This window comes from Balaenoptera musculus, chromosome 19 (assembly GCF_009873245.2).
Source record: "Balaenoptera musculus isolate JJ_BM4_2016_0621 chromosome 19, mBalMus1.pri.v3, whole genome shotgun sequence".
Taxonomy (NCBI): Eukaryota; Metazoa; Chordata; class Mammalia; order Artiodactyla; family Balaenopteridae; genus Balaenoptera; species Balaenoptera musculus.
This window is the reverse complement of record NC_045803.1, coordinates 19,292,336-19,319,454: the sequence shown is the minus strand read 5'-3', so window position 1 is coordinate 19,319,454 and position 27,119 is coordinate 19,292,336. Positions and strand designations below refer to the sequence as shown.

The 27,119-nt window shown below is 45.2% G+C and overlaps 3 protein-coding genes and 1 long non-coding RNA gene across 14 annotated transcripts in view; 2 read left to right on the top strand and 2 right to left on the bottom strand.

Annotated features, from left to right (window-relative positions):
• Positions 1-6,930, bottom strand: part of ANKRD27 (ankyrin repeat domain 27) — a 52,259-nt gene extending 45,329 nt beyond the window's left edge. For 2 of the 11 annotated variants that reach the window (XM_036833569.1, XM_036833568.1), the window contains exon 1: positions 6,472-6,683. In XM_036833569.1, coding sequence (XP_036689464.1) covers positions 6,472-6,504 — 33 coding nt within the window. In that variant the 5' untranslated portion in view covers positions 6,505-6,683. Of the gene's footprint in view, positions 1-80; positions 154-5,190; positions 5,210-5,259; positions 5,403-6,471; positions 6,684-6,787 lie in introns of those variants that run through there. The other 9 variants (XM_036833567.1, XM_036833578.1, XM_036833572.1 and 6 more) reach the window with 8 other exon arrangements.
• A 236-nt stretch (positions 6,931-7,166) lies between these two features.
• LOC118884542 (regulator of G protein signaling 9 binding protein) lies at positions 7,167-9,807 on the top strand. The gene has a single exon (XM_036832174.1). It carries the CDS (start codon positions 8,004-8,006, stop codon positions 8,715-8,717), a length of 714 nt encoding a protein of 237 aa, XP_036688069.1. The 5' UTR covers positions 7,167-8,003; the 3' UTR covers positions 8,718-9,807.
• A 3,815-nt stretch (positions 9,808-13,622) lies between these two features.
• LOC118885689 lies at positions 13,623-17,744 on the bottom strand. Its single transcript, XR_005017530.1, has 3 exons — positions 15,794-17,744; positions 14,479-15,455; positions 13,623-14,209 (listed from the first exon to the last, which is right to left on the bottom strand). It is a non-coding gene; the product is annotated as an uncharacterized LOC118885689 (long non-coding RNA).
• Positions 17,745-17,865: 121 nt separating this feature from the next.
• NUDT19 (nudix hydrolase 19) lies at positions 17,866-25,042 on the top strand. The gene is made up of 3 exons (XM_036834582.1): positions 17,866-18,952; positions 22,876-23,083; positions 23,972-25,042. Exons 1-3 carry the CDS (start codon positions 18,239-18,241, stop codon positions 24,175-24,177), a joined length of 1,128 nt encoding a protein of 375 aa, XP_036690477.1. The 5' UTR covers positions 17,866-18,238; the 3' UTR covers positions 24,178-25,042.
• Positions 25,043-27,119: the final 2,077 nt, after the last annotated feature.

The window sequence follows — 27,119 nt, the reverse complement described above, 5'->3', positions numbered from 1 at the left end:
TTTCTAAAAAGCATCCCTGACACATATTACTCTACACTACAGACCTAACACGCCATCAGGAAAGATCAAAGATAACCCACCAATTCCAAGGTGACTTTTTTTACAGGTTAAATGTATAAATTATGTTCAGAAAATCTTCTTGACTCCAAGTCACTGCAAAAGTAAAAAATAGCTGTTTTTAGAACATCATACATGACCCAAATTATAACATTTTAAAGATATGCATATGTTTTTAAGGAAATATTTTTACCATACAGAAAAGTAGAGTAATAATGCTAACCTACCACCCAGAATTACCAAATCTTACCACTTTGCCATATTTGCCTCAGATTTTCTTTTCAGAAATAAAGTATATCAGAGTAGACTGGATCCCCCATGTGCCCCTCCCCATCCCATTCTCTCCTCCCCTTTCAGAGGCAACCACTATCCTGAAGTGGTTTCTATATCCTTCTTGCTCATGTTTGCACTCCTTTTTAAACTCATGTATTCATAAATAATATAAAATCTTGTTTTTAAAAATATTTATTTTTTATTTTTTGGCTGTGTTGGGTCTTCGTTGCTGTGCACAGGCTTTCTCTAGTTGTGGTGAGCGGGAGCTACTCTTTGTTGCGGTGCACGGGCTTCACATTGTGGTGGCTTCTCTTGTTGCGGAGCACGGGCTCTAGGTGTGCGGGCTTCAGTAGTTGTGGCACGCAGGCTCAGTAGTTGTGGCTTGCGGGCTCTAGAGTGCAGGCTAAGTAGTTGTGGCTCACGGGCTTAGTTGCTCCACGGCATGTGGGATCTTCCCGGACCAGGGCTCGAACCCATGTCCCCTGCATTGGCAGGCGGATTCTTAACCACTGCACCACCAGAGAAGTCCTAAAGTCTTGTTTCGTGGGCTCCAAAATCTACATAAATGGTATCACACTATAAGTAGTTTGGAACATACGCTTTTCAATCACCATTATGTTTTCAAGTTCTAGCCGTGCTGATCCATACGGCTCCCATTCATTCACTGACTTCTGCTGTACAGTATTAAGTGAACATGACACAATTTATTTATCTAATATCCTATACTTCAGTTGCTTCCACATTTTCACAATTAAAAGCAATGCTAAAATGAATGCTCTTATACCCTTATGTATAAAATTACTTGGTTATTCCTAATTCTTTATGATATCACATGAACTAGAGTCAGCTTATCAATTCCATGAAAATTCCTATTGGGATTTTTATTGGAACTCTACTAAATTTATGGACTGGAGAGTCAACGTCTTTATAATGATGAATCTTATCATCCATGAACATGGTATGTCTTTCCACCTTCATCCTCTTTTACGTCCTCCAATTAAATTTTCTTCATTAAAGATCACAGATCATATAAAACTTTTATTAGACATTATTTATATATTCTGTATAGATTTGCTCCTGTTGTGAATGGGGCCTCCAATCCCCCTGGTCTGTTCCCCTTACCATACATCAGTGTGGTTTTACTGAACTGTGAGAGAGGAATATGAAAAATGGGCACAGAAAAGAAGTCAGAGTTTTAGCCATGTCATTTCACCTCTCTGAGCCTCCATCTCAGTCTGTACAATGGAGAATATGAATACCTGTCTTGCAGGATTCCCATTTACATGCTACCTTCACTATTTTTGCCACACTGCACACCAATGTACCGCCACTTTCTGCTAGCCCACATGGTGCCTTTGTGAGAATTACAAAAAGGCACCCCATCTTCCCAGTAGGTACAGTCCTGTACCAGGGCACATGGCTTAGTAAGCAACTCATAGGCTATATATCAGCCTAGTTTGCCAACACCTCTCCTCCCCTGGGCAGGACACCTGTGCAATAAATAACCTGTACAGTTGTACACAATGGCCCTATTGTTAATGTTTGACATTTTCCTTTAAACACCTACTCCCATTTAAAATTTATTTGTAAAAGAACCCTTATTACTACTTTAAATGGAAAAATAGTATCACTTCCCATTAAGATCATCTTAAAATTAAACATTATAAATCCAATTGACATTATTTAAAATCTGGCTACATACCACTGCCTGCCAAAGGTTCTGAACTTGAGCCTGAGGCTTCTTCTCTTCATTAAAAGAAGAAAATTAGCAACTATTAAAGAGCATCAAGTAAACTTACGCTTGATACAATCAGATGAATGAAATATGAGTGAAAAACTGAATTACTTTCTCATTATGTAACAGTATTCCCAAACACCTCTTTGGGAAAACACCAGAACAGTATGCATAAGTGCATTATGAATTCTATTCCTTATAGCTAATGTTAAAAACAGCCACCATTTGAGAGCATCCTTGGTCAGGCACTGTGATGACGTCTACACATCCTCATCCCATTTTAATGTTCACAATAACTATAGATAATTAACTATAACTAATGCTCACAATAACCATAGGTATCATTAGCCCCACGTCACAGATGAAGAAACTGAGGGTCAGCTGGCCAACTCCAGGTTAGACAGATGTCAGAATTTATTCTAACACCCATCCCTTTAACCACTACATTCATCATGTAAAATAATTATGCCTGGATTAGGGGTTATTTCATGAGCCACAGATGCACAGACTCCACACTTCATTTCTCCTAAAGGAAAAGTCCCCATGACAGCCACACAGGCTCAGCATCAAATTCTCTTGGCCTGGTCCAGCCTGAGCTGTCCTAGCTGCAGGCCATCCTGGGGACTGCCTAAAGAAGGCCGCTGAGCTCCCTGCAGATCCTCTTAGGGAGAAGAGCCTAGCATGAAAATGGCTACGTATAATCAATCCCTTCACAGGCCCCAGCTCTGCAACCATTCAGGTATTTGAATTGTTGAATTCAATTATTACTGGAACCCAGATAATCCTTTTATGAGTCTCTACCAGAACAACTGGATAATATAATTTTGCTAGGACAGAGTCACAAGAAAACAAAATTCTTCCTGGTTCCCGACACAGCTGGTTCTACATGGCGGAGCACAAAAGTAAAGATGCCTTACATAAAAACCACATGAGAAACAGGATGCGACAAGGTCAGACTAAAGCTGGGAAGGGACACTCCTCCTTGCTCCTCAGACAAGATGCTGGCGGAGCACCAACACCCCTGCCCCCAAGATGGGCTTTGATGGAGGAACTAACCACCTAACTGGGAAGCAAGAAGAGTTAAAAAATAATAATAATAAAACAAAACAAAAACAGAACAGTGCCAGGAGAGGTAAGGACGAGATAGAGAAGGGAGCAACAGGGAAGGGGTTGGGGTGGGGAGTGTGGGAGGCATCCTTGGCAGGGACCAGAGCAGGGCCAAAGGGTCGGGAGGTGGGAACAGGTTCCTGGTGAGCATAGAAAACTCAAGAATAAACTTTTTTTGACTAGATGTGAAAATGAGCTCTGAGAAATAATAAGAATCCAAACACAGCAGGTCAGAGAGGGGCAGCACGGGAAGGGAAGGGCCCTGAATGCCACATTAAAACATTCAGTTCAAATGCTTGAATGGTGTAAACACACAAGACTCTCAGCAAGCATTGCTGGTGAATGAGATGGAGCTGGCTGGTTTTCAATCCAAGTCATATGCTTTCTGTTGGACATCAGTCTCCTGGATGCCAATGACTGGATCCTCTGTCCAGGAGTAGGGATTCAGAGACCTCTGTCCAGCACTGTTCTCGACCTTTCTGTCCCAGTGTTAAAATATGTAATAATGTTTAATGCCAGAGTTGAATTCTTATATAGCGGTACATGCTTTAAAATAATCTGACAAGTTTACTTGCAAGAATTGGTTTTATATTTTAAAATACTGAATAACATGTAAAGTAAACTGACTTTTCCTTGTAAAAGTGGAAAGACATGTGAATCCTCATATATAAAACTCCTTAAAAAAAAAAATTCCACCCCTTCCTAAGTGCAAATGATGGGATGATTTATAGAAAATCCAGTGAAGTTAGTCAGAGATACCAAATAACCCTGCACGTGAGTTATCTGAGGTTACTCTGAACAAGACAGCCAAGTGAGGCCTCAGACCCGTTCTGGGCATTTTCGGAGGTGGTGTGCACTCGTGGTTTTGTGGTCTTCAACCGTCCTGCCAGCCCGGATGAGTCTGGGTTGTCAGGGACCATCTGGTGACAGTGTGCAGCCTGGCTCAGCAGAATCCAGCCCAGGAAAGTCTGCACCTCCCAGAGATGCACTCCCTGCTGAAATCTCACTGCTGTGGCTTCTCCTGCCCTGCCAGGGCCCTGACCAAAGACCCCGACCAGGCATATTCTCCAACTGGCTTAATTTGTGACTCAGAAGGAAAAGGCCAAAAGGGAAAACTTCTTATACATCTATGTTTAATACCAAATGGAAGCAATTTTATGATGTAACGTGTGGTATCACAGTCACTTGTGTCCTTCTGGCCTGTAATGTCTATGGCTCCTGTCCATATGTCTCTCAAAGCTCTTCTTCAAAGCACTATGAAGCCTTGCTGCCTGGCCCACTGCAGGCATGCAGTAACTGCTGGTCCACTTGAACAAAATGATAGTGACGTGTTAGAAAAAGATCAAGCTCCCAGGAAGGGATCATCTCTCACAGGAGCTGGAAATCCCCCGCCCAGATGCAGGGCAGGGTGAGGGGCTGGCCCCAGGCGGTCCTGCAGGCACTGGCAAAAAGCCATAAAAACGAACACGCTCAGAGCTGGCTAAATACAGTGACTGCTGGAATGTGGAGGATCACGGTAGGAGAGAAGGCCTCAGGGCTGGAAGAGGGGTGTGACCACTCACAGAGCGGGGAAGTTTGGAGAAGCATAACTGCCCCTCGGAATGCCACTCCATCACCCTGCTCCTAGAATTGCAGGGGAGCCACCAGCACCCACGTCCCTGCCAGTATTTTGGGCAGGAGGGCAGGAACTTCAAGGACCACTGCTCAGTGTCTGTCGGATGTGGAAGCAACCTCAGGACAAATCATATCCAATTGTTCGGGTCTGAATCCTTTCTAGATCTGGTATCTATCATCGCATGGTCACATTCCCCTGCTCTCCTAGGAAAGGAGGACATTACTGGACACCCATCTAATCCTGGCACTTCATAAACACAAGGACAGGCCGGACAGAAACACTAACAGAGGCAGACATGTGAAGAACAAAGCCCCAGCAGCCGCCCTCATGAGGGCAACACAGTCCAAGAGCCACAAGGAGGCACAATCAAGACCTTGACCCAAGGCCCTATGCAGACACTTACTGCTGCTCTCCCTGCAGAGCTGCCAGGTGGGATTATTTCCAGTGACAAGCCAAGGTAAGGAGAACTCACCCAAGGTGTCCACCCAGCTTCAGCAGCCCAACTGCTTTCCTGCCACTAGGGCTCGTGAGAAGTACCTGTGTCTCCTCCCATCCTGCACTTCTCCCTCCGAGGCCTACAGGCCCTGCCTCTTGATTCACCGCAAACCTGTCCACCTGAAAGACACAAAGTGACCTTTCCAACACTGAAGTCTGTGCAGGATTCTTCAATGACTTCCCCTCCACTCCCTACCAGATGAACTCTCAATTTCTCTGCTGGGCATGGAGGGCCTCTCACTCCTGGCCTCCTGCCCACCTCTGCAGCTTCATCTCCCTCTGCTGTCTCCAAAGCTCCCCAAAGAGATGCGCTCTCCCTCCTTTTACCCATTTTGTCCTAAAAACTGCTCTTCCTCTGTCAAGGCCCCATCTGGCCCATAGGTGGCTGACACCCTCCACCTCAGAGAATGGCCAAGGGCCAGAGTACCACCCAACCCTGGCCACAAACCACCAGTGAAACAACCAATTAAAGGACAGACTGCTGAGTGAGAGCGAGCCCTGAATCTAGCACTCTGGACCCCAGAAGGCTGCCTCAACACCAGGCCCGGCAAGGCGGCATGGAAATGTAAATATCCTGCTAATATCTGCCGCTCTTCTCTAGGGCTGGTGGGAGGGTACATTACTTAATCAAAATAGGGGCCTCTCTCCCTAAAACCCACAAACTTGGAAAATTCCAGCTCGCATGGCAAACTAGTAGTCCCTACAGTCTCCCCTGCCCCTCATTCCCTGAATGTCCTAAATCCTCAATGAAGACGCGCCACTTGCTCTCGTGGCCCTGCACGGGCCGCGAGTGCCCACGTCCCCAGCACCTCCAGGGGCGGCCAGAGCGGCACGGCCTTGCTCTCGAGCCTATGGGCAGTCTATTTTCAACAAAAAGAACTGAACAGACCCAGAGTCCGGAACACCTCTTGGTGCTTCATAGTTTTCCTGGGGAAATCTTTACCCAGCAGGAAGACGAGACCCCACTCCATGAGAGGCAGGCTAGCAGGGATTCCCTCCTCTCTCCCCCGCGCTTTCATTACCGCGGTGACCACGACAGCTCGACCCGAAGCTCCGGACCCCCACCCCCACCCTCCCCTCCACCCGCCCCGCCAGGCCTCCCTTAAACCGCGGAAACCACCCAGCCCGTGAGCGACAGCCCTGCCCACTGCCCCCAAGTCTGACCTCCCGGGATCCCGGACCTGCTGACCTGTCCTGGAGCCGCGGGAGTCAGAGGGCACATTCTTTGCCAACCCCACCCCTAGCCCCGCAAACACACCAGAGGGGCAGAGCGAGCCCGGCTGAGGACAGGAGCCGGAGAGCGCGGGCGGGGCAGTCCACCCGGCGATGGGCCGGGGCCCTGGGGGCCACCCGGAGACCGCCAGCCCAGCTTGGGGCGCCGGCAGAGGAAAGGAAAGAGCCCCTCCCCCTTCCAGCTCCGGGGCCCCGCCCGGCCTCTGGGCCCCGAGGCGCAGCAGTCCCGAGGGAAGGAGGGCGCGGGAGGAGACAGGAGGGAGGACACTTACTTAAAAGGCTACATAGTTGCACTCCCCGCTCCTCCCAGAGCTGCGCCGACCCCTCCCGGCCCCTCGGTTCAGACCTCAGGCCCACCACCCCAACGCGGCGGATCGACTCCACCGCCCACCCCCGTTGGGCGGAGCCGCGCCTCAAGATCTCTGGTCAGCCCAATGAGAGGTCGTCTTTATTCAGAGTGACGCGTGCGCAGAGCAATCATTGAGTCCGCCCAGCCGGGGGTGGGGCTCAGGCGGCACACAGCACTTCCTACTCAGGCTGGACCGGCCCAGAGCCACCGACTGCGCGTGCCCGGAACGGGAGTGGGCGGGGCCGAGAGCAGATCTGATCCAAGGGGTGGGGTCCAAGCTCTGTTGCTGGAAAGCGGGCTGGACTAGGAAGGGGAGATTCTGGGAGCCGTCCCGCCCCGCAGATCGCCCTTTACTGCTCGTTTTGGGAGACGGAGGTGCCCAGTCTTACGAGGCATACCACTCCATCGCTAGCAGGGTCTCAGAGCTGGCGGTGGCCATCCGCGCCCGACTGAGTCAGGGTACCTGGGTTCTAGCCCCTTCACTTGCATGGACGTGGCGTGATCTTAGCCGCCTTTTTTTTTATCGAGTCTCAGTTTCCCCTTCCGTAAAATAGAGGAGGATTGGATCTGACGAGCGCTAATATTCCAGACAGTAATGGGGTGCGGAGGGGGTGATGGAGACCTACACGTGACCTCCCGCGTGGGGCCCCGCCTATCCCTGGTCCAGGGGATGGAAGCGCCCAGCGAGGACGGGAGGGGGTGGGCGGATCCTAAGAAATCCGACCCGGCCGCCCTTGGCAGCAGCTAAGGCGGAGGGCGCGGCTCCGCGGCCGGCTAGCCCTGGCGACTGCACCGGAGGAGGATGGCGACTGCAACCCGGGCTTCGCAGGTGGCTACCGTGGAGGCGAGGGCTGCGCAGAGATTCGGCGTGTGACTAGGAGCGCACCTGGGGAGGATGGACGAGGGGATGGGAAACAGCTAACGGGGCTCTCTCTCCGCGCCGAGTCCGCGGAAGCGCACGTCGTGGATCCTGAGCGGCTCCGTCGACAGCAGCGGCAGCGCCTAGCTCGTCTCAGGCCATGAGGAGTGCTCGGGCCGCCTGGCCAGGGGACGCCGTCGGGGCTGGCTGTGTCCTGCTGCGCTGAGGGCGTGAGGCTGAGAGGGGCGCAGGCGGCCGGGCTGCGCCGAAGAGCAGCGCCATGACGAAGGAGGAGTGCAAGGCACTACTGGACGCGCTCAATAAGGCGACTGCATGCTACCACCACCTGGTGCTGACCATCGGCGGCTCCGCGGACTCGCAGAACCTGCGAGAGGAGCTGCAGAAGACGCGCCAGAAGGCGCAAGAGCTGGCGGTGGCCATCCGCGCCCGACTGACAGCTCCGCTGCGCGACCGGGGCCTGGGCGCCGAGGAACGCGCCGAGTTCGAGCGCCTCTGGGTGGCCTTCTCCGGCTGCCTGGACCTGCTGGAAGCGGACATGCGGCGTGCGCTGACCTTGAGCACCGAGTTTCCGCTGCATGCGCCGCGGCGGCCGCTCGTGCGTACCGGGGTGGAAGGAGGCGCCGCGAGCGTAGCGGCGCGCGCCCTGAGCGCCCGCAGCCTGCGGCACGAGGCAGAGCGCGGCTTCGACGTGGAAGACCTTCACCAGCTGGAGCGGGAGATCCTTCAGGTGGGCGAGATGATCCAGGATATGGAGATGAAGGTCAACGTGCCCCGCTGGACGGTGCAGGCCCGGCAGGCGGCAGGCGCCGAGCTCCTGGCCAGCGCCAGCGCCGGCGTCTCCTCGTTGCGCGGTGTGGCCGTAGAACAGCGCACGGGGCCCTGCGACCTGAGCAAGGCCCTGGCCGCCACCATCTTCAGCGCCGTGCTGCTGGCGGCTGTGGCCTTGGCCGTGTGTGTGGCGAAGCTGAGCTGACCCGTACGCGAACGACCTCCGCCGCCACTACTCGCTACCCGGGGACACCCCTCGGAGAACATCTGCAACCGCCAGGACTAGGGATGGGAGTGGGATCTGGCATGTTTAAGGGGACCGGTTCTAAAACCCTGCGTGCGTAGGTGTATGTTTATACGCGCGTTTCAAGCACACATCTGCCTGGGCAGAACATGGCTTCCTCTTGATGGCCCGGGAGGAGTTAATTTTGCGCGGGCCACCGGGTCATTACCGCTAATGTATGCAGGAGCTTTATACCCTATTAATAGAAAACGGTTCGTAGTGACCCGAGATTCCTCCGAGTTAATAGGTTACCGCCTGTGCTGCGGGGGCGTGTTTACACTGAGTCTGAGCTTGGTGTCCCCACTCCTGCCGGTGAGTCCCATTCTCCAGGTGGGGCAGTTTGGAAAGAGGATGAGGTGAAATGAAGTGTGTTTTGGCCTGTGTGTGTGTCTTGGTTTTGTTTCCTAGACAAGAAAACAAATTGCAATAAGAGGTAAGCAGTTTTTATTACCTTAATCCTTTGGGGCCTAAGCTTAGGAGAGTGTGCAAATAGAAGTTCATGCAACGTGCTTTCTTTTAGCACACGATTACACACTTCTGCACACCCTTGCCTATTGAAAAGGGCTCTGCCCAGTCAGCCTGGAAGGGGTGCAAGCTTTAGGAAGGGCCACCGGCTATCTAAACAGGCACTTTCTCCTTGGTTGGGGCTTATTTTTGTTCCAGAACTAGACTAGAGTTTTTTATCCTCCTTTGGGGGAGGGCTGGGGAATCCTCTTTGGAGCCCTTAATCCTGTCTATCCCTTGGAATTTGCTTGCTGGCCAGTAGGAGAGCTGGCTTTGGAGGGAGCTGCACAGCTCCCTGACCTGGACACTGACCCCTGAGAGGGTCAAGTGGCATCACTGGGCACAGAGGTCTTGAGCCAATTAGCCCTGAGACTGGGTTAGAACCTAACAGCTTTAACTTCAAATTTAAGGAGATTAAAAAAAAAAAAATCATTTGTTAGAAAAATCCTGTAGCCACATTGTGTACTGTCAAAGCTGTTTTTTTTAATAAAGGACATTTGGCCACGAATTCATACGGGTGCCAATGAGTCATACACAGTGTCTTTACTTATATACTTAGATTGCTAAACATACATCTCCAACTATTTTTAAAATCTGTCTTCTTAAGGCAGGAGATCATAGCATAAACTACTGGAACCACAGATGTAGATGACAGAAGTTAGGTGGCCCTAGCCTCTTTGTGGCAGTAAATAAGGAAATGTGGAAAAACACCTTAGGTCCCAGGCTGGAATTTGCCTGAGCACTGCCACCAGCTCCCACCTGTGGATCAGAGAGAGCCTTGTTGGGGAAGTAAGGCTGAGAAAACAGATGCGTTTAACTCTGAAGGTAGTTTGGAATAAAACCCAGAGATTGGTTTGGCTGAAAAGTGACATGGATTTTTTTTTTTTTTTCTCTCATTTTCACCCCAGAAGTGAGAAAGGGGACTAGGAGGAGGGAATTGGCAATTTTTCACAAGGGCAGTTTGGAGGGTCAAGGGTCAGAAGCAAATAGCAGCAGTAGTGCTGTCTGGGCACCCAGTCCGACGGGCCACCCTCCCAGCCTTGATCACCCACTCTCACTCCCACTCCTCCTGAGCACACAGATTCCAGTATTGTAGATAGTGAAAGCAGAGGATCTGTTTTGTGTGTCTCTGTGATAATGGTTTTAAAAGAGCCACGAAGTCTTAAGCCGATTAAGAGTTCTATCACAATAACTAATAAAAGCAACTCCTTCTGCTTCATCCAGTCTGGGTGACTGAATTGGGTCATATCAAATTCTTTTTACACCTGCCTTCCCAGGGTACCTTCAGAAATGACATAGAAAGTTTTCTAACTCCCCTCTTCCTCATCCCACATGCAACACAACACAGAAGCTCTGTCACCTTCCCCAAAGTCTCATTTCTTTCAGGCAAGAGGAGGCTGGGGGGACTTCCCTGGTGGCTCAGTGGATAAGAATCCACCTGCCATTGCAGGGGACACGGGTTCGATCCCTGGTCCAGGAAGATCCCATGTGCTGTGGAGCAACTAAGCCCGTGCACTACAACTAGTGAGCCTGTGCTCTAGACCACAACTACTGAGCCCGAGTGCTGCAACTACTGAAGCCCTTGCACCTAGAGCCCATGCTCCGCAACAAGAGTGGCCACCACAATGAGAAGCCCGCGCACCACAACGAAGACCCAATGCAGCCAAAAATAAATAAAATTAAATCTTTAAAAAAAAAAAAAAGAGGAGGCTGGGGCATATTGTGACCTAGTGTTGGAAAATATCCCTAAATATATTCTACTGTCTCTAAAACTGTGATTCTTTGTCCTTATCAATGAGTTTTTGTTCATGATTCATCAGAATCTATTAAAGAAACAACCCATCAGAAGTTGTGTAATCCATTGCTTCTCTGCCTTTTGGCTAAGATCAAGTGTGGAAGTTGTGTAATCCTTAGAGATCAATTGGGACAAGCAAATTTTTTTGTTTTCACTCTTTCCACCCACTTGGCAGATCCTTGAGTATTTACTTACATGTGCAATCAGATGTGTACCTGATTCTGAGAATCCTCTGCTTACTGAAATTAGTGATAAAGTATTGCACACACACCAAAAAAGCTGAATTACAATAAACATATTTATCCTGTGGACATGTTAACCTAAACAACTCTTTGAAAATGTTAAGCATTTGTAATATTTGGCATTATTTGGAGTTATAACATTGCCTAACAGGACTTTTGCTGTATGATGTAAGCAAAATCACTTTTTGCTTGAGCAATATGCTGCTCAATAGCAGCAATATCTCCCTGCTCTCATTTCTATGTATAATTCAAGAGGTTGCTTTCTGGTAGAAGCCTGATTCAATTTAGATGTTGGATATCAAAGTCATTAATTTTCTAAAAATATTTGTTATGATCTTATACCATGATACAAGTGATTAAAAAAATTACAAATATTTAATATAGGGTATATATGATAATGGTCAGTGTTAGAGTCTACTTTCCTAAATTAAAGGTACAAGTTGAAGGATAGATCTTTACCTCAAAAGTTAAGTGCTATTATAAATCTCTTGTAAAGTTAATACCTGTAAGAGAAAACATGCCTGGCTTCTCTTTTGGGAAAAATAGCACAGCTTTATCTGATACTGAGAAGACAAGAACTTGGAACGCCAAGGCACTTATCATGGGAACTTTCAACTATTCCTATTAGAAAAAAACAGAAAACATGATAATGTTTGTAGAAGAAAAATATGCCTGGCAAATTCTTTTTTCTGTTCTCTAAGAATGTATGCTTTTAAATGCCACAAGGGAAAATATTTTTGGTAAGTCAAATTAGAGCATAAACTTCACGATTTACCTAAGGGTTACAGTAAGCTACATAAGAGATGTGTGCTGTCCAATGACTAAAAAGCAGTCTGGGTTGAAGAGAGTTCTAGTTTGCATGAGGACCCTGATCATGCTGCATTTTCCTTTTCAATGTGCACATTGATACATTTTTAGCTACACAGTTACTTCTCAGAATGCAGTTCTCTGTTCTGTAATGAATGTTTGTGAAGGGTACAAGCCCCAAAGTGTGAGCCTGTAAGGCAGGCTAAGAAAGAAAAGTGCTGTAGGACTGGCGTCTGCCTTCCTTTGGGGAATGCCTCCTCCTGCAACATGGGACCAGCTGTGATGGGCAGGGCTCTGCCTTTCTCTCCGAGTACCTCAGACAAGTCACTGACCTCCCTGTGCCTCACTTCCCTCATCTGTGAAATGGGTGGGGGATGGGGGTGGGGGCTGACTGATTAACTCAAAGTTCCCTTCCAGGGCTTAAAACATTTAACAGAATGCAGTTCAACAAAAAAGGGTTGTTTTGTTTGTCTGGGGTTTTGGTGGGGAGGGGGTTGTCATTGTTGGTTTTGGTGTGTATGGAAACGGAATCTTAGTTTGTCTAAAATTGGTCTGTTGGTAAAATTCCATATGAATTTTAAAAATCAGAATGAACTAAGCTTACTGTGATTTCAGTTCACATCAGAATTAGTGTCTGGACTTAAAAGCAAATTTGTATAAATGCTACTTATTTATAGTGTTTAAATTAGATTAGGAATTTAAATTCAGACTCTAAGTCTGAGTCCAAGAAAGCCTAGTGATTATTAAATAGTTTGTTTTACCCAGCAATCTAAACTGATTCTGGTAAATTACAGATGTGAAATCCCATCATTTGTCATGGAGTCTAAGAGAATCCTATTCTGTAACTGACCTGGTGCCCTCAGAAGTATAATTGCATTGGCTGCCTGATGTTGGGAAACTAGCACAGCATGGGCTGTTTTGTATGTGGCAACAGATCTTAGTTGGAATTAAATGCTCCGTGTCTACTGTTTGAATGACACGTCTAACTAAATGGCTATTAATAATTAAAAATTAAAGATAACGTGCAGCATTTATAACTTAGTTGAAAAAGGCACCCCCAAATGATTCAGCTATCAACTCTTATGATTTTTTAAGATATTCTTAATCTTCTTCATGCACATTTATTTTTTATTTATTTATTTTTTTGGGCTGCGTTTGGTCTTTGTTGCTGCGCGCGGGCTTTCTCTAGTTGCAGCGAGCGGGGGCTACTCTTTGCGGAGCACGGACTTCTCATTGCGGTGGCTTCTCTTGTTGCGGAGCACGAGCTCTAGGCGCGCGGGCTTCAGTAGTTGCGGCACGTGGGCTCAGTAGTTGTGGCTCGCGGGCTCTAGAGCACAGGCTCAGTAGTTGTGACGCACGGGGCTTAGTTGCTCCGCGCCATGTGGGATCTTCCCGGACCAGGGCTCGAATCCGTGTCCCCTGCATTGGTAGGTGGATTCTTAAACACTGCGCCACCAGGGAAGTCCTTCATGCACATTTAAATTGAAGTGAATATCCTGATCAACATATTTACCCTTCACATATTTCGTTACATAAAGAGATGTTCAGAAAGACTCCAAGATTATAAATCTCCAAGTGCTTTTCTACAATACAATTATACTCATCTTTTAATGCAGGATGGAATCCAGGAAGAATAGTAGGTCTCCACATAAACGATCTTTGGCTGTGGTCAATATAGATCAAAGTCATGTTCAAATACTGTTTCTTTGGCTCTTAGGAACTGACCGAAGGTGCAGGAACTGACCACATGCTGCAGCCCTCTGTCCATGAGCACAAGATGGATTTCTGGAAAAGCATTCCTCTCTTTCATTTACTTATTTTCATCTCATTACACAGAGGATTGCGGGTGTTTTCATTGCAGTACTGTGAGATCTTGGGCATCCTGCTTCTTTGGTGTTTCAGTTTAGAATGTTATAACCTTAAGGCTTATATGACAAACGTAAATAAGCCAAATGAGAACTCCTGTTGGCAAAACGATTTTCAAGAGTCCTTCTAACATGCTGTTGTCAGAAAGCAAATTTGAATGTCCTTTGTCTGTAGGTATGTGTTAGGCACATAGAGAAGATCTAAGAGGAAATATACAGAAATGAAAATGTATGTTAATGTGGTGGAATTATGAATGGTATTTTTTCAATATATTTTTATTTAATATTGTTACATTGTTTTTACAATAAAAGTTTGAATGCTCTTATCATCTAGAAAATATTAGTTATTAAAATATAAATTTTAACAGTTAGGGTCTCATTTATAATGAGAAACAATTTCAGAACACACACCCCCTCCCCCACCCCGCCAGGCGCCACAGACAGGCAAAGCAAAACTTTTGGAATCTTACCTGCAGGGAATCAGAAGCACGTTTTGAAATGCAGCATCAAGACAGAATAGCATCGAGGTTAGGAGCACTGACTATGGAATAGGGTACCCCTGAGTTCAGATCCATTCTTATTGAAGATTTTCATTAATCTCCCTGACCTCAGTTTCCTTATCCTTACAATGGGAGTAATAATAGGGTATACTTCATAGGGATATTGAGATAAGACTTTTTTCAGGCACAGGGTTTAATAAATGTTGGCTGCCTAAAATGGGACGGTTGGGCAAAAGAAGCAATATATATGAAAACATTAACTTTCTATAACTTAGGTAAAATCTGCTGGAAATCATTTTGAAGATTAAAACTAGATAAATTTGTCAATGAAAGAAGGTATGTAATAAAAAGGTCAAGGTTACAGAGGGAAATTCAGGTTGATCTAGAAGTTGGAATCTGTACATTTTTAAAGTCAAACTTATTGAGGTATAATTTAAATACAGTAACATTCACCCTTCTTAGGTGTGCGGTTTTGAGTTTTGACAAATATGTACAACCATGTATCCACCCCTGCAATCAAGATACAGAATGTTTTCATCACCACCCAAAAGTTCCCGCATGTCCTTTGTAGGCAATCCTTTCCTCTCACCCCAGGATCTGGCAACCACTGATCTGATTTCTGTCCCTACAGTGTTGCCTTCTCCAGAATGTCACCTAAGTGGAATCTATGCATTTTTGAGAAAACATATTGTGAACCTTTTCTAAACCCTTTTCAAAAAACATTTTGAGAAATCATTTTTTTTTTTGAGAAATCATTTTTATGTGATGATTCTTGGTGCACTGGATGTTGCTGGTCATTCATAGGTGAATTCCATTTAACTGCAGTGACATGCCTTCGTTTCTAGGCAGGTTGAACAAACTCTCCTGCTACTGTGGATTCTCCAAGCTGAAGTCATCTCTCCATGGCTAGCCCCCGCATTCTCTTCCTTTCTTTTTCCACTGAAAAACTTGATAAATAATGGATAATAGAAATGAATTTGGGCTCAGTGAAGTAGAGATTGAAATAAAAGTCCACTTGGAGCTATGGGTAAGAAACAATATGACATGTTTGGAAAGTTGTTTTTTTTTTCTTTTAGGATCATGCATGTTCTGATAAATCAAATAAGAACATTTCTTATTGTAAAGGTAGCTGGGGAAGACCAGACCAGTGGAACATAAGAACCAAGACTCAAGTGTCCTTCTCTGAAGTAAGCAACTGTTGTCATAAACAAAGTGACTCAACTCTTGTGATCAAGTGGCACATGGTAACTGCTAGCCCTAGTAGGGGACGGTTGTGTGCACTTACTGTCAGGCCTGGGGTAGCTGGCACTGTGCCCCTGGCAGAACAGGGCAGGGCAGGACACTCGGAGGACACGCCAATAGGTCTGGAGACAGATTCCAACCAACACTTGCTGCACATGTGACCTTAAATAAATCACAATCAACTGCCTTTCCATATCTCTTGCCCATTTTCTACACAATTGGAGGTTTTTTCTTCTCAGTCCTTTGTGATAAGCATTAGAGATAATTTTCTCAGTTTATTATATCTTGGACTTTCTTATGGTGTCTTTTGTCATAATAAAGTTATAAATATGCATGGTGTGTCAAATTGATCAATCTTTTCCCTTATGCTTCTAGATTTTGAGTCAAAGACTATAGAGGAATTTACCTATTTTCTCCTAATGCTTTGATGGTTTTTTATCCACTGTGGTAGCCAGCCTCCAAGATGACCACCAGTGGTCCCCACCACCTGGTGTTTTCATGTAGTCCCCTCTGACACGGAATAGAGCTGACCAGAGTAACAATAGGATATTGTGGAAATGATGGAATGTGACTCCTGAGGCTGAGTCAGGAAATGCATCATGACTTCTTCCTTCCTCTCTCTTGGAATCATTAACTACCATGTCTCAAAGACATCCCAGCAGCACTATGGAGAGGCCAATATGGTGAGGAACTGAGGCCTCTGGCCAACAGCCATATGAGTGAGCCATTGTAGAAATGGATCCCTCAGCCCCTAATCAAGCCCCAGCTGACATGCTCACCACAATCTCATGGGAAATACTGAGACAGAACAACCCAGCTAAGATGCTCTTGAAATCGTGATCCACAGAAACTGTGAGATAATAAATGTTTATTGTTTGAAGCCACCGAGTTTTCAACCTCCCAAGCTAAAACTTTTTCTTTTCCCTTGCTCTGCATATTCAACCAATTACCACATTACCTCAAGTCTACCTCCTAAATACTCTCTAGTGAATCATTCCCTTCTTCCCACCTCATCCCCTCTTCACAGCCACTCTCCTAGTTTAGACCCTCACCATTTCTTCCCCAGCACATTCCACGGGCTTCCAGAACAGCCCCATCCAATTGAGTCATCATGCTGTTGTCAGGGTGACCTTTGAAGATATGAACTTAATCATGTCACCACCTTTTATGGCTTCCCATGGCTTAAAGCACTGAAATCACCTGGAGAAGTTGGGGGATTGTTAAAAACACAGGCTCCAGGGTGCCATCCTAGACTCCACAATAGACTGTGAAGTGATTGTCTCAGAGCAGAGACCCATGCAGTGGGAAAGCAGATAAGGGAGGGGTCCCTAATTGTGAATTATGTAGAGACTCAAGATGGATGAAATTTGGCAGACTCCACCCCCCTCCCCCAACCTGCCAGTACATGTGTGCTCCCTTGGCCTCTTGTGTGTTTTTCTAAACATGTGGTCTTGTTTCCTGTTTCTGGGATGTGGTCAATACACAGGGATGTGCATCTTTAGAAAATGATGCCAACAAAAATCAACCTAAATACTGCTGGTGCCATCTCTGGATTCTCCCCCAGGGAATATCCCACATTAAAATGATAGTTTGAAAATGAGGCTCAACAGTAGTCTATATGCTCATCCGGACACATAACAAACGCGTGATCAACTATAATAGCAATTGTGGAGAAACTGTTGGTAACTAATAAGGAGCTATAAAAGAGAAGACTGCTTTAACAGGCTCTTTCTAAAGGTGGAGCAGAGCGAAATTTCCATCTCTAGGCTTGGATTAAAATTCTCCCATGAAAGTGGAAATTATCCAATGACCTAAGATGCTTAAGGTGTTCCCAGGTGCCCTGACAATAAAAGGTGTCCAGATCACAAGATAGGAGCTTGTCTGGGGATTCAAGGAGGACCTTTCACACTCAGACTGTGCAGTGTGAAATTTGTAATTTGGTATCTGGTTCATGCATCAGTTTCTCATTGCTGGGGTTCATGTGAGCCTGCAAAGCTCGGACACCTAGCCCTTGGACGCCCCCCATATCCACCCCCACCCCACCCCCCCGCCAAAGGAAACAAACCCTCTTTGTTTAATTGAGAAAGTCCTAGTTCTCAGGTTTTGGTCGGGGAGGTGTCACCAGGCCTAGGTTTGCATCGCACTTTTACCTCGACAGGTCATTGTGCGATCATAAGCATTCCTGCTCTTGGTCCAAGTGTCCTGAGTGAGGGTGTTGAGGCCCTCCTAGCAAGCGGCTGTGACAGCCCTTGCCCCGCGAGAGTGACCTGGCTGGGAACAAGGGCACTCGAGGCGGAGCTTCTCCGCGCTGGCACATCCCCCTTACAGGCAGGCGCGGGTGAGGCCAAACAGCCCGGGTTCACCGATCGCCCAGCGCGCACCTTGCCGGGAGTTCACCCAGCGAGACGCCGGCCTCCGTCCTCAAGCCCGGGGAAAACTCCAGCCGCACCAGAACCCTGAGCCCGGAAGCCGCGCGCCGCCACCCGCCATGAGCGGCCCCCTGCGGCCGGGCCCAAGCAGTTGGCGCCGGGCGGCCACCGTGGTGCTGGCTGCGGGCTGGACGCTCCCGGTCCCCGCCGCCCCGCCGCGGCCCCCGCCGCCCGCCGAGGGCTTCCGGCTGCTGCTGCTGCTGCGCTCCGCGCGCCAAGGCTTCTTGCCCGGGGCACACGTCTTCCCGGGTGGGGTGCTGGACGCGGCAGACCGCTCGGCCGACTGGCTGCGCCTCTTCGCGCCGCACCACCGGCCGCCCCGCTTTGGCCTGGGCCCGGCGCCGCCCCGACGCGCCACCTTCCCGGTGCTGCCCGAGGCCAGGCCCGGAGCCCCCGACGGGGACGAGGCGGCGCTGCCGGATGACGTTGCCTTCCGCATCTGCGCCATCCGCGAGGCCTTCGAGGAGGCGGGCGTGCTGCTGCTGCGGCCCAGGGGCCCCGGGCCCGCCGCGCCCGAGCCGGGCCGCGCCCTCGCGCCGCCGCCGGCCCTGGCCGATTGGCGCGCCCGCGTCCGCCGAGACCCTCAGCACTTCCTGCGCCTGTGCGCTCACCTAGACTGCACTCCCGACATCTGGGCGCTGCACGAGTGGAGCGCCTGGCTCACGCCTTTCACGCAGCGCCGTGGCCGCCGCTTCGAGACCACCTTCTTTCTGTGCTGCCTGTGCGAGCCGCCCCCGGTCTTCCCCGACTTGGTGGAGGTGGTGGACTGCCAGGTAGGGCGTCCTCCCGGCGCGGAGTGGGGACCCACGGGAGCTTGGGAATGAGGACCCCACCCGCGGCCGGCGGCCCAGGCCCACCCGGAACCTCCAGATAGGCTGGGCCCAGAGAAGCTAATTCGCTTGCTCAGGGACATACAGCCAGTACGCGACTGAGCGGGCATGGGACCCAGGTGGTCCGGCCCCCGGCCCAGCAGGCCAAAGCCATGACCTTGGTGAACTGCTTTCTACTTTCCCCGGCTTCACAGTCCCAGGGCCTCGACGATGTCACCCCACGCGGTTTCTCCAGTGGGAGGCCAGCGGAGACGCCGGGAGCTCTGCCAGCGCTGATCAGGTGCCAGGCTCCCTCCTAAGCACTTGCCATGCATTAACTCATTTCAACCCCCAGCAGTTTAAGTGTTTCCTCATAGTTCAGTCTTTTAAAATTTATTTGAGGCTGTTTCATTTGAGACTTGTTTTATGGCCACGAATATGGTCTACCTGGGTGAATGATCCCTCTGCACCTAAAAAGAATGTGTATTCTGCTGTATTTGATGGAGTGTTTGTAGAACTGTCAGTTAGGTTAAGTTCGTTGATAGTGTCCTCAGGTCTTCCATATCATTTACCTGTTCCATCAAGTACTGAGAGAGGAATGCTGAAATCTTCAAAGACTAATTGCGGATTTGTCTTTTTCTCTTTTCAGTTCCATTAGGTTTTGCTTCGTGTGTTCTGAAGCTCCCTTGTAAGGTGCTGCATAGGACTATTCAAGCTTGATGGATTGAGCCTTTGATTGTGATGAAATATCTTTCTTTATCCCTGGCAATGTTCCTTATTCTGAAATCTGAAGTTTACCGTCTGATACTAATATAGCCGCTCAGACTTTCATTTGATTAGCAATAGCATAGTATATCTTTTTCCATTCTTTACTTTTAATCTGTGTCTTTATATTTAAAGTATGTTTCTTGTAGGCAGCATATAGTCTTACTTTTTTATCCAATATGACAGTTTCTGCCTTTCAACTGGAGTGTTTAGATCATTTGTATTCAGTGTTATTCTCAATAAGGTTAACTTCAAATCTACCATCTTGCTGTTAATTTTTTAATCTGTCCCCTCTATTCTTTGCACTGTTTTTCTTCTTTTCGTGACTTCTTTTGGATTAATTGAGTATTTTTAGGACTCTGTTTTATCTCCATTATTGACTTATTAACTATACTTCTTTGTGGTTGCTTTAGAGTTTGCAATATACATCTCTCATTTCATGTGTAGTATTAGAACCTTAAAATAATATACTTCCATTTCTCCCCTCCTGTCATTTATGCTTTTGTTGTCATACATTTGACTTTTATTTCTATTATAAACTCTGTAATACACTCTGATTATTTTTGCTTTAAACAGTCAATCTGTTACAGACTGTGAAAATGAGGGGGAAATGTCTTTTATGTTTACCTGCATATGTACCATTCTTAGCACTCTTCATTACTTTGTGTGGATTTAATATACAACTGGTATTTTTCTGCCTAAAGAACTTCCTCTAATATGTCATTTATTTCAGATCTTCTAAATTTGTTTAGAATGAATGAATCTAAATTCATTCTAAACAATGAATCTTCTAAATTTTGTTTGTCTGAAAATACTTTATTTTGCTTTTGGTTTTTGAAAGATATTTTGGCTGGGTATAGAAGTCTATGTAGGTTAACAGTTTGGGTTTTTTTTTTCTCTCTCTCAGTACTTAAAAATGTTGCTTCATTATTTTCTGGTTTGCATAATCTTCTGTTGAGAAGTCTGCTTTTTTTTCCTCCAGTTTTATTGAGATATAATTGACATACAGCACTGTGTAAGTTTAAGGTGACAGCATAATGATTTGACTTACATATCCCATGATATAATTACCACAGTAAGTTTAGTGAACATCCATCATCTCATAGAAAAGTTTGCTTTTAACTCTCTGTTCCTCTGTACATAATGTGTGTTTGTGTTTTTGGTGTGTGTGGCTACTTTAAATATTTCCTCTTAATTATTGGTGTTCAGTAATTTGACTATGACGGTTTTGGTTTTCTTTTTGTTTTATTATTTAATTATTTGTTTCTTCAAATATTTTTCACCTCCCTCTGTTTTCTGGGACTCCATGTATGTTGGACTACTTGATAATGTTCCATAGGTCCCTGATGCCTTGTTCATTTTTTTTCCATCTTTTTTCCTCTCTGCTTTATTTTGAATAGATTTATTGCTATGTTTTCAAATTTTCTCCCTTTTCTTTCTTATTTTTTTAAATAAATGTATTTATTTTATTTATTTATTTTTGTCTGTGTTGGGTCTTTGTTGCTGCGTGCAGGCTTTCTCTAGTTGTGGCGAGCGGGGGCTACTCTTCATTGCGGTGCGCGGGCTTCTCATTGCAGTGGTTCTCAACATGGGATGATTTACCCATCCCACCCTCAGGTGCATTTGGCAATGTCAGGAGACATTCTTGGTTGTCACAACTCAGGGACTTCTACTGGCTTCTACTGGATAGAGCCCAAGGATGCTGCTGAATATCCTTCCACAAAGAATTATCTGGCTTAAAGTGTCAGTACTGCCTAAGTTCAGAAACTGAGGGGCAACAGTGGGATTTATAGCCAGCACCACCCCCGCCACACCACCCTGTGAGTTTGAAGCCCAGGTTTTTTCGTTAGAGGAGCTTCCTTCGTTTTCTCATCTGTAAAATGAGAGTATGCAGGGTTATCCTAAGGATTGGAAATATTTTATGTAAAGTATTTTTGCTCAAAATACTTTTACTAGTAACTAGTAAAACTAGTGTTTTACTAGTGACATGTAACCAATAAACAATAAGTTATTTAAGTTATTTTAGCCTATGGTCTAGACCAACCTGAACAGGTTGAATTAAGTGAGTTAATGCCTATTGTTTAACCCTTTATCTTCATTGTTACCACTGAACTCACATGGATACCTTAGAGATTGGGTGGTCCTTTGAGGCCAGAGCTTTGTTTTTCAAAATGTAGCCTTGGCCAACTTTAGAAGAATCTAGGGTGCTTATTAAACATAGATTGCTGGGCCCCATAGATTGAAGATTTAACAATTTTCTCAGGTTTCTCATACAAGCTTGTAAACTTTGGGCCTGTAGTTATTCAAGGCAGTCAATCTCAACTCCCCGGTTTTGGGTGTGAGAATCAGTTTCCCCAGTGTAAGGAGATATTTAGTAAACCAGTTAAAGAAAGACCTGTTGGGGTTATTTCATATTAATTGAATCAGCTCTTTTTATCTAAATGCGTATGGAAGGAAGGCTTGGGAAAGTGGGCAGGTCACAGCAGTGAGGCCACTTAAGTGAAATGGGTAAGTGCTATCTGGTTGATACCGTGCAGTTATTACACTCCTGGGATGATAGACTGAGTCATGTCTCTTGACCTTCCTGAAAGCTTCTCTTGCTCCGGCCTCTTTACCTTCATTGTAACACATGGCACATATCACGCTACATTTTGTTTGCGGAAGGCCGTATTAGGGCCTGAGAGATCTTTGTCTCACCCACCACCACATCCTCAGTGCCTAGCCAAGGCGCCCATTTATGGGAGGAATGAATGGGCACTAAATTCTCAATCTGCTGTCATGAGTTTATACTTCAGGGTCTTCCTTTAGGAGTGACCAGAACCACCTTGCCTTCCTAGCGTCTCCTGCCTTTTATGCTGAACAATGCTCCCAGGTCAACCCTTTGTGATCTATCCTGGTTTATTTACTAGTTCTCAGGATCAATGTCCCAATAATCAACCTCTGAAGGGGATCAACCCAGCTTTCTTCACCAAATCTTTTCATGTTGTCTCAGAGGAATCTAGCAAGACACATTAATGAATTAATATTACATTTTCAATTAGCTCTTAGGTACTGATCTAAGGATCTCGAGTTGTGTTGTCTATAGGATAAACTTCAGGAAGCCTTACCTTTGTCTTCCGCAGTGGTCATCTCCGTCAGAGGCAACTGAAAGCTTCATATCAAAGGAAATTTGGCTTGCACCTCCACAGTTCTATGAAATAAGAAGACTAGAACACTTTGCCTCTCTCTCTGACTTGCACAAATTTTGTTTGGATCGTGAATTAGAAGGGTTGGAAAGGTGGCTGCCGATCACATTGTTAACTGCTGATGGAATAATCCAGCTTTTACCAGGTAAATCAGTGAGTTATCAATGTTTTCGTTAGTATTCACATTTAATGCTCTGGGCTGTATGGCAGTATTGTCTCACACAGAGACATGAATTAGTCTCTGTTTTACATACTACAGAGGTACCAATTAAATAAGATCAAGGTCTGTAAGATATTCATAGTATTTATTATAACCAGAAATTCTGGATACATTACTTTATATACAGTTATATAAATATATTTCCTAGACACTGACAAAGTTCTTTCTCATATATTAGCTCACTTTTTTACATTTTAATTTTAAATTATGCAAACTTGTAAATTGTACTTATTTGATTGAAAGAAGAGTTTGTTGGCGGTCAATTGTTGTTGGGCGAGTACAGGATAGAGGTTTTGTAGCCACTTAACAGTGGAGTTTTGTGACCTGTCTCACTTACGGCTGCTTATCTCACTTCTCAGAATTGTGAAAGTATTTGTTATTCATCCTACAGTGGGACAGCTTAGCAGTTTTGATGTGTAAATAATAATTTCTGTAATTTAACCTTAAAATGATTAGAGCAGCCCACATTGAAACACCAAAAATATATGGATATCAAGGCCAACATTAACATTGAATGGGATAAAGAGAGTCATGAATTAGTATAAAAAATTATAGTTCAGGATGAAAAAATACTAGTCATAAATATTTATGTAGCCAAAGAAAATTCTTGGCTGGAAAATGGAGAACTGGGGAGGGTAGGGGGTATTAAAAACACAAGAAATAAATTGAGATAAGCACAAAAAATTAGGATTTTTTAACAACTATCTCAGTTCCAAACACCTGAAATAGATAAAAATAAACACTGATTTATATATCACAAATATATTGGAATGTTTTATAAAACAACACTAAAATTAAAATATTATTTTTCAGGAGATGAGATGTACTTAGAAGATTCAAACTTTTTAGAAAATCTTATGTCCACTGAAAAAAAGAATGAAGAAATCATGAAAGAAGGCAAGAAATTTCACCGAGTAGTGATGTACAATCGCCATGATTATAACATCCACGTGACAGTTCAGTCAAAGTATAAACATGTTTATCCTAAGAACTATGTAGTGAGTAAGAGCCGTCTGTAGAGAATGGCTTCTTTGTAAGCTGGCCTCCTTGAAGTTGTCCTGATGAAAAATGAGGGTTGACTAGACGTGCCTGGAACTTAAGGAACTTTGTGCCTGTAAGTTCTAATACTGTCTTTCATATTTCAAGTGTATTACGGAGCTCTCATTTTATTCTTTAAACCTTACAGTATCACACAAGTATAAACTATTAATGATCTTGTTACCAAAACGATAAAAAAATTTTCACGAGGGTTTCCACTTCTGTATTGTTTTGTTATCAAAAGTTTAAATAAGATGTTCTACTGTATTGTCTTTTAACTGTATTAGCACTCTGCCTGATGTGCTGGGAGATTGATCCATGAATTCCTTAGACTTTCTGTTGGAATTAATTTAAGGGTGTATGATTAGATACATGGTGAACAGTAGACTGAGATGACCTTCAAGTGACAGTGTCATTATTTTCTTATGACTTTAGCTTGATGATTAAGAAATAATTCTGTTTAAAACTAAATGGCATGAGTTATTAGGTTTACCAAATTGGAAATTAGTTCAGTGACTGTTGTAAAGAAATATGAAGCCATAACAAAAGCCATAATTATTTTTACCTTGGAGGGCTAGTTAACAGAATACAAAGAGCTTAGAGGGATGTAGAACTATTCATCATTTAATGGTGCTTACTAATGGTGTTTGTTTTCAGTGTTTTTAATATGGGTAATTTTTTCACCTCCTCTTAAGAGGAACAATGTTTATTGATTAAAGATGGGAAATGGTTTAGACGCCAGTTCATTTTAGATCTTTGGCTATATTATGCATTGTACATTGAATTTCATTTTTCATGAAATGTTCTGGTTTTCCTACCTATAAAATAGAGCTATTGATAATTAAAGTTTATGTGTATTATTTAATCCTGATTAGAGGAATACATCTAGATCAGTGGTTCTCAATCCGGGCACTTTTGCCCTTCAGGGGCATTTGGCAGTGTCTGGATAAATTTGGGTTGTCACAACTGAGAGTGCGATGCTTCTACCATCTAGTGGCGAGAAGCCAGGGTTACAGTTTAATATCCTGCAATGCACAGGACAGCCACCCACAGTGAAGAATTATCTGGCCAAGTTTGAGAACTCTGATCTAGAGGAAAATCTATTGTCTTTGCTAAATGGTTCCAACATGAAAATTTTGAGAGCCACAGATAGAATTAGCATTCAGTCTGGCTTCTGAATCTATAGACGTTCTCCTTACTCACTTTTGGCCTTGGGCATACTATTCTTTCATTCTCACAGAAAACAGAATGTTATGATTGGAAGAACACCATGATTTTGCTGATGAGAAAACTGAGAAACAGAGTCACACAGTTAGTTAGTGCCACGGCCAAGAGTAGAACCTGATTCTTTTTCTAGCAAGTGGCATCTGTTGCCTGTCACTAAAAGCAGAGGTCTGAATATGTCTGCCCATTGCATCTTGGTATTACAGTCGCCAAGGAAACCACAACACAGCCAAGCATTGGATGAAACAATGCTTTCCTCACATAAAGAGGCAGAGCAAGATCAGCTTTTGAATGACCTCCGTAAGAATCCAAAACTGGGCTGGCATCAGGCTAATATGTTCTTGTCCTCACAGTTCTTTGTTAATATAAAACAAGAGTGCCCTATAACATGGGAAATATAATAAGAACTTGAATGTAAGGGGACTTCTTCTCTCCTGGGGGATGATTTGTGGGGGGAGCCCTCATATATGGGCATATGTAGGTCACATTCTTTAAAAAGGAAATTGCTTGCCTTCCACTTTCTCTTTTCTCTTCTCACTGGCTGGAAATGGTGGCAACTGGAGCAGCTACCTTGGACCCAGAGACAGAAGACAGATGTTAAAGCATGACTGCCTGCCACTTGGATTGCTCACCTCTTGCTTGTTATGTGAAAATGAAAGTACACTTATATTTTATATAAACCACTATATTTTATCATCTCTTTGTTAAAACAGTTTAGCTTGTTCCCTAATCTATACTTTTCCCTCCTAAGCAGGTTCCCTCAGCATAGCCTTCCCTGTATCAGAAGGGAAGTTAAGTTACCAGTTACTGAAGGTAAAAATCTGAGTCGTTCATGATTCCTCCCTTTCCTTCATTCCTATATCCAGGTGACTAGCAAGTCCTACTGATCTATTAAACACAATTATCTTGAAACTCCCATCTGCCCACCTCTGCACTGCTATCGCCTTAGTCCAAACCATAGTTGTTTCTTAGCCAACTGAAACAGCTTCAGAGCCAGTCTCTTCATTTTCATTCTTCCCCCTCACAATGCATTCCTCCTGAAAAAGTGAACTTGACATTGAAACTTAAGTCACGTCCTGTCAGTGCCCTCATTAAAGCCCTTCCATGGCTTTTCCTGACACTTAAACACTAAATTTGTGGTCTACAAGGTGCCACCTTTCTCTCTGATGTCATCATACACCCCTCTCCCTCTATAATCCCATCAGAAGGGTCTTCTTTCTCTTCCTTGACTGCTCAGAGTTCTTTCCCACCTCAGAACCTTTGCACATTCTGTTGCCTTGAGACAAACCTGGATCTCTGAACTGTTTTTGTTCTTGGGTCTCCTTGTTACTGTAGCTTCAGAAAAACAGACATTAAGAACAGAGGTTGGGCATCTAATATGTGGATTATTGGCATGTCTAAATGAAAATTCCAGAACAAATAAATAGAAGAAAAGCATTATTTAGAGAACAAAGATTTCTTGAGCTGAAGGAAATTATTGATCTTCAGATAAAAAGGTCCTGCTATGGTCAAAGCAAAAATAAGAAAAATTGTTCAATACCTGGATGACATTTTGAATTTCAAAGACAGAGAATGCATAGATTTTCAGGGAGAAAAAGAAAAGATTACTCACAAAGGCACAAAATCTTCTTAGTGTGTATCACACAGTAACGTGATAAACTGGACAGCATATATAATATTCTGAGGGGAAAAGGACGTG

Excerpts from the sequence above, each read along its gene's own strand:
- NUDT19 (XM_036834582.1), top strand. The coding sequence starts at position 18,239 with ATGAGCGGCCCCCTGCGGCCGGGCCCAAGCAGTTGGCGCCGGGCGGCC. Across the intron at positions 18,953-22,875 it reads TGGAGGTGGTGGACTGCCAG|TGGTCATCTCCGTCAGAGGC; the intron begins GTAGGGCGTCCT and ends TGTCTTCCGCAG. Across the intron at positions 23,084-23,971 it reads AATAATCCAGCTTTTACCAG|GAGATGAGATGTACTTAGAA; the intron begins GTAAATCAGTGA and ends ATTATTTTTCAG.
- LOC118884542 (XM_036832174.1), top strand. The coding sequence starts at position 8,004 with ATGACGAAGGAGGAGTGCAAGGCACTACTGGACGCGCTCAATAAGGCG.